This window comes from Oncorhynchus gorbuscha, linkage group LG10 (genome assembly GCF_021184085.1).
Source record: "Oncorhynchus gorbuscha isolate QuinsamMale2020 ecotype Even-year linkage group LG10, OgorEven_v1.0, whole genome shotgun sequence".
Lineage (NCBI taxonomy): Eukaryota > Metazoa > Chordata > Actinopteri > Salmoniformes > Salmonidae > Oncorhynchus > Oncorhynchus gorbuscha.
In genome coordinates, this window is record NC_060182.1 from 76,225,182 (window position 1) to 76,231,612 (window position 6,431).

Genomic DNA, 6,431 nt, shown 5'->3' on the forward strand with positions numbered 1-6,431 from the left:
ATTCAATTTGGAAATGTTCCTAATAGCAAAAGCATGTAACAGAATTTGGGTATTTCAGAACTGTAATTTACATGTAAATAAACATAACCCTGTTTTATGTTTTTAATATTGTAGATAGAATGCTTTGTGTGCCAGAGATCCCATTCAGCTTGTCTGGGGATGAAGCACTTCAACAAAGCCAAAATAGAAAATGATTGGAAGGGGCCTCTGCTGTTCAATTAGAGGTGTATAAATAAAGGACTGTTGTGCCTTGTAACTACTTTCAAATGTGGAACTGTTGCACTAAAAATGCAAACATTGATTTGGCAAACAATTTAATAATAAGATTGTAAACATTGTACAACTTTATGTAAACATTGTCTAACTTCATATATAACAAATTGCATTTGAAATGAACATTTCTTTAATGTTATTGCAAATAAAAGCATATTTTCACTTTTTTATGAGACAATCACTGAATTAGATTTCTTCATCTTTAAATGCAATATTTGAAATTATGTATTTCTATCAAGTCAAAACTGGAATTTCTACTCAAAACAAAGGTTGTAAAAGTATACTAGACATTTATAGAATAAATCACACCTAGTTTGATGATTCTGTTATTAGTGAAAACATTATTGATTTATATAGCTTTAAATGTAATTTTATAGATGTTATGTATTATCAAGTCAAAACTGGAATTTCTACTCAAAACAAAAGGTTGTAAAAGTATGCTGAGTTCGTTTGCGGTTTGACAATAACTGATTAGGGCATATCCTCTGGCGTGTTGATGCTAATGTGTTGATCTCTGTATCCATAGCAGAATGATTTTGCAGTGCATGGTGATCGAACAAGTTTCCTGTTATATTCATCAGCGGTATAGGGAGGGGGAAGTCTGAATCCCCAAAATAGTCATTGTACAGATGGTTAACAAAACATGCACCTAACGGTATTCGTACCTTGGTTTTTGTGGTGAATGTGAATGAAAAAAAATGTTTTGATAATTGTTTTCATACACATACCGTGTCCATAATATAGAGGCCTATGGGATATTCATTGACGAGGTAATGTGATCTGCATAACATACCAATACCGATTGACATACCTTTGTATGCCTCCTTTTCTGAATACCTGCAGACACAAAAGTGAGCAGTTCAGTCATCTGCACCCAAGCCTTCAACATATTCTTAACTCTTTGTTGATTGATATCCATTGAATTGTGTCCCTTTTCTGTTTTTAGAAAGATTTGCATAAATATGAAAAGATCGATCGTCATAAAACAATATCAATTTAGATCATACAAGGGACAAACCTTCTCTTAAATTGAGATCTTTACATTTTTCAGTTAAGTGCCTGCACCTGCTACCCTTTCAAATCCAAATGTTTCAATTGGGGAGCTGGGTTCCTGCACGAACCCCCACCAACTAAGGAGGTTCCTCGATAAACCCCACCTATGGGGTTCTTGGAAAAACCTTTGGGTACCATTTTCAGTGCCAAGAACCCTAACGTTCTTCAAATAAGAACCCTTGTTGAACCCCTACTTTTTAGAGTGTATCAAGATAGCATGTTAATGATTAAGTAACCAGTTATGATGTCAAGTAGAATTCTGCATAACTCAATTGACTAATCAAGATAAAATCGCAGAGAAATACTTTTACTTATACATTTATTTGTTCTGAATATGTCATCTAAAACTTGGATTAATAACAGCAAATTATGGCAGGTATACAGGTGATAAATAACCAATAAATAACAAGCACACTGTTATACGATTCCACAAATGGCTTGGCTTCACAACAGTAATTTCACAATCATTTCAATTACAACACAAGGCAGTTTATTAAATCATTAATATGGTAATTTTGTCCTTTCTGAATAGTGAGGTGGGCATATTAAACTAAACGGAGAAAAGATGAGAAAGAAATCATATTAGATATAGGTCAATAAAAACAGAAATATATGTTTAGTCCATGTCTGATTTGTGTGTGCGCTGGTGGGTTTTTAGATGAGACGCTTGTGTGAAAGTCTTCTCACACATTTTACACTGGAATGGCCTCTCGCCTGTGTGGGTGACATAATGTCTCTGGAGTTTGGAAGGAGTCTTGAAATCCTTGAAACAAATTGCACACCGATATGTGCTTGACTGAGTAACCTCAATTTGATTTCTTGAGGCACATTTATGGAGTTGAAGATCCCTTTCTGTTTCAAAAGATGTGATGCATTTATCACACTGAAATGACATGTGAATTGGTTCACGCCAGTAATGATCAAGCCTCTCATTTTGGATAACATTATGACTGTCTGCATCTGCTATGACTTGATTGGTTTGAAATTCCATTTGCATAGAATGCATGTGACCCCCCATTTCCTGTTGCAATGAATTATGACCTGTCATCTCATTGTTTAGGGCATGTCTGTGAACAATAAGATGAGTAGCAAGTTCAGATGGGGACAAGAAATTACTGTGACACTCAGTGCACCAATAGTCCTCGCTTTGTCTACTCCCAGATTCCATATTATCATTTGGTAGGCTTATGTCTTGTATTGCCACAAAGCTTGGGTCTCTTGCCTCTGAAGAATGACCTAAACCCTCATCAGTGACTGAGCAGTGATCAGAACTGTCTTTGTAGGACTGTGGCATGTCTCTCAGTGTATTTCCGTGAGCAGAGGCAAGAGTTTCATGGTCAGGGTCCCTAAATGTGCTGTTATCCTGGACATCACTACATGTTTTAATCTCATGTGTTCGTCGTTCATGACTTCTCAAGTGGCACGGCTGTCTGAAAGTTTTAGTGCATAAACTGCATTTGAATGGTCTTATCCCAGTGTGTATGAGAAAGTGTCTAGATAGTTTTGATGGTGTGTCAAAGCCCTTCTGACAAATCGTGCACAGGTGTGCTTTTCTTTTAGCACAGGTCACCTTGTTTGGTATGGACTGTTTAGAAGTGCTGTTAATGTTGTTGTCCTGTTGTGCCTTTGGTTGATTACTACAGGTATCCTCAAAATTGTCCTGGAATGGTCTCCATTCATTCACACCATTTGAATGGAATGTCTCTGCTTTCATAGAACTCGTTACAGGAACTTGAACACAGACTTTAGGGTACTGAAGTTGTTGCGGCCTTCTTACTTTCATTCTATTTCCCTGTCGAGAGGCAGGTCTGAAGGGTCTCCACTTGTGAGTTCCCTCGTGGACTTTCAGGTGTGTGGCCTGTCTGAACGTTTTTCCACATGCCAGGCATTGGAATGGTCTTAAGCCAGTGTGTACAAGGTTATGTCTTTGTAGTTTAGAGGCAGATGGGAAATATTTGAAACATAGCAAACACTGGTGTTTCGTCTGGCTTGTACTCCCCACAGAGATAGCGTCAGCGCCTTTCAAAGCCAATTCTGGACCTGTACTCAGGAAAGGGGCATCACTAACTTTTCCCGTTGAAGGCATTGCTTGATTTTTCAATTGCAAGTGGCCACTTTGATTCAGTGTTGTTTCTGGTGGCATTTGGAGAGGGAGTTGAGGCTTGGATAGGGAGGAAGTTGAATGCTGAAACCAATGCATTTTTCTATTGCTTTCATTGTGTCCACAAGCAAAAGTACTGCCTTGACCTGGCTGTTTCTCTGTAGGGGACTTGAGGTGAACGTTCCTATCAGAATTGTGCTTTTCAGGAAGCTTTTCCTGAAATTGGACACCCACTGGAGACTCTCGGTGTTCAGTAATTCGAAGTGATGGAGGTCTAGAACGTGGAGCATATCTTTGCTTTCCATTTTTGGACCACAGATGAGTGTGGGAGTGGATCCTCAAATGTGTTGGCTGGCGAAATCGCTTCCCACACGTGTGGCACCCAAAGGGTCTTTGACCAGTATGGGTCAACATATGCCTCTGCAGTTTGGATGGAGAAGGGAAACATTTAAGGCATGCAAGACACTGATGGTTCAGTTGCTGATTCTTTGCTTTCTGGCTGATCTTACATTGGCTGCTGGTTTGACCAAATACCGCCGTCTTCAGGTGAGATTTTCCAGTTGATTCAGGTTCCTGCAGAGTGGAAACTGGAATGTCTTTATCATCTTTCACATTCAGCTTCCAGTGCTCTGGTTTAACAATAATATTGAGTTCAAGAGCTTTCGATTCATTAGGCTCTGGAGAAGTCATACCTTTGTCTGAATTTTGGTAAGCATGTTCAGTCTTCGACACAGACACGGCACCCCTTGGATCATCCACCTGACTTGTGTTCTGAGATTCATCTTGGTTCTTATGACTGACTTGGTGCCTCTTTAAATGGGTCGAAAGACGGAAGGTTCTGCCGCAGACACGGCACTGAAAGGGTCTTACTTCTTTATGCATCATGTAATGCTGCCTGTGTCTAATTGAACTGCTGAATGTTTTTGAGCAAATGCTACACTCAAATTGACTGGTACCACTAGCATTCGGCTCTACTTTGACAGGAAGCGAAGACTTTTCTAACTTGTCCAGGTGCTGCGGGGCACCGACGCTTATTTCACACTGTAGTTCCATATCTACATTTGTGTTCCTAGCATCTATTCGCTTTTCTTTTTGTTTGGTACACACATTTTGGAGATTTGATTTATTATGCGAGGCATATAGGTGGGTTTTCAGGTGTGACACCTGCCTGAATGTTTTCCCACAGTCCTCACAGGAAAAAGGCTTCTGGCCAGTGTGAGTAAGAAAATGACGCTTTAGTTTGGATGGAGAACAGAAAGTCTTTGAGCAGGTTGGACATTCGTGGTTCACCCTCATTCTACCTCTGAAAGAGCTTTGCTGAGACCCTAGAATGGGGATAGTCTTAGAAAATCCAGTAGGCCTGCGTTCATGTATTTGAGAGTGCATTTTCAAATGGGCCCTTAGTCTGAAGGCCTTCCCACAAATGTTACACTCAAAAGGTTTTGGCTGACTGTGAACTGGTAAGTGCCTCTGAAGCTGGTGAGGGGAACTAAAACACATCAAGCACACTGTACATGTGTAGACATCATCTGTGTGCCATGCACTGTTCTCCATTCCATCAGAGACAATCATGTTATCATGCAGCAAATCTGTGAAGAAATGGCCTCCTGGCTGGGTGTTTTGTTGGCTGCTAAATAAACCATTATCACCAGGTGAGATAAGTTCAAGTTGCGGTTTGATCTCTGAGGCTGTAGTGTACAGTTCTGGTGGTGTCCTCTCCATGGTCCCATCTCTTTGAAAATATGCTGCAGGCAACAGTGGGGTATCTGTAATTAAATCATGTCCAGATCTCTCAAGAGATGGATCAGGGTTTATAGGTACTGGTATAGTATGTTGCAAACTGTCTGTGGGTGGACTCCAATTGTGGTAATTTGCTGTGTGGGTCTCGGAGTGCTTCTTTAAATGTACAGATTGTCTAAAGGCTTTGCCACAAACCAAACAGGTAAATGGCTTTTGGCCTGTGTGTATGAGATAGTGTCTCTGGAGTTTAGAGGCACTCGGGAAACCTTTACAACAAACGCTGCACTGATGCATTGTCGTCGTCTTCTTCGTTCCTGTGATGTTCGACAAATGCTTGATGATTCTCCTTCATTGAGCAATCTAGGAAAAAAGATCAAATATGATGTGGGTAAATACACATAGAAAAGGTGTCATGTATAATTGATTGAATCAAAAACAACGGCATTCTTCAACCTAGCATGAGCAACAAAAAATATTGCAAATCCATTCATGGCTCTTTTAGCGCGATTTCGTAATAAAATATTTCACTTGATTAATAAAACTCCCTTACAGTAAGTAACATAAAATAGGCCTGTTGAGACGTAGCTAGCTACATATTACGGGATAGCTAGCTAACGTTACATTCATAGCTATATATATATCAAACTCCTATGTAACATAAAATAGGCCTAACTTGCAGTCAACACATATTAGGACTGAGTTAGCTAGCTAACGTAACATTCAAGCTAGAATGGCAAACTGAAAAGGATAGCGCTACTCGCTAGCTTATCTAGCTAACATTACATAATGTTTAATTTGCCAGTTTCACCAGGATAAATGTTTAAAATAGTCACCATGCACGAGTCCAGTTGATGGTAATTCTCAAGAATAAGAAATACAAGTAAAATCGATGCTAGTGTGGTACAAAAACGTCGAAAAATGTCGATTACGTGAAAACAATGTTCAAAATAAACAACAACTGTGTCCGTCTCTCAATAACGCTCGGATGGAATCAGTATTACTTATTTAAGGTTCCCACACTGCTGTTCTGACTTCTACCGTAGTGGCAGTATCTATCTGTGAGTTTTATCCTCGGCGCTAGTAAAATAAATACATACATCAATAAACTTTGCGGAATTCCTCCCCCAGTTTGTGGTGTATTGTAGTCAATGAAGTGCACAGCAAATTGTTTATATTAGTTTTGAATACCTAAAAACGTTTTCATAATTAAAAGTGTTACTCCATGTGTAACTCTGTGTTGTCTGTTCACACTGCTTTGCTTTAT

General features: G+C 39.4%; 1 protein-coding gene across 1 annotated transcript; it reads right to left on the reverse strand.

The window, feature by feature from the left end:
- Positions 1 to 301: 301 nt before the first annotated feature.
- LOC124046588 (zinc finger protein 770-like) lies at positions 302 to 6,140 on the reverse strand. The gene is made up of 2 exons (XM_046367125.1): positions 6,001 to 6,140; positions 302 to 5,527 (listed from the first exon to the last, which is right to left on the reverse strand). Exon 2 carries the CDS (start codon positions 5,459 to 5,461, stop codon positions 1,943 to 1,945), a length of 3,519 nt encoding a protein of 1,172 aa, XP_046223081.1. The 5' UTR covers positions 5,462 to 5,527; positions 6,001 to 6,140; the 3' UTR covers positions 302 to 1,942.
- Positions 6,141 to 6,431: the final 291 nt, after the last annotated feature.

Coding starts and splice junctions, on each gene's coding strand:
- LOC124046588 (XM_046367125.1), bottom strand. CDS start 5,461: ATGCATCAGTGCAGCGTTTGTTGTAAAGGTTTCCCGAGTGCCTCTAAA.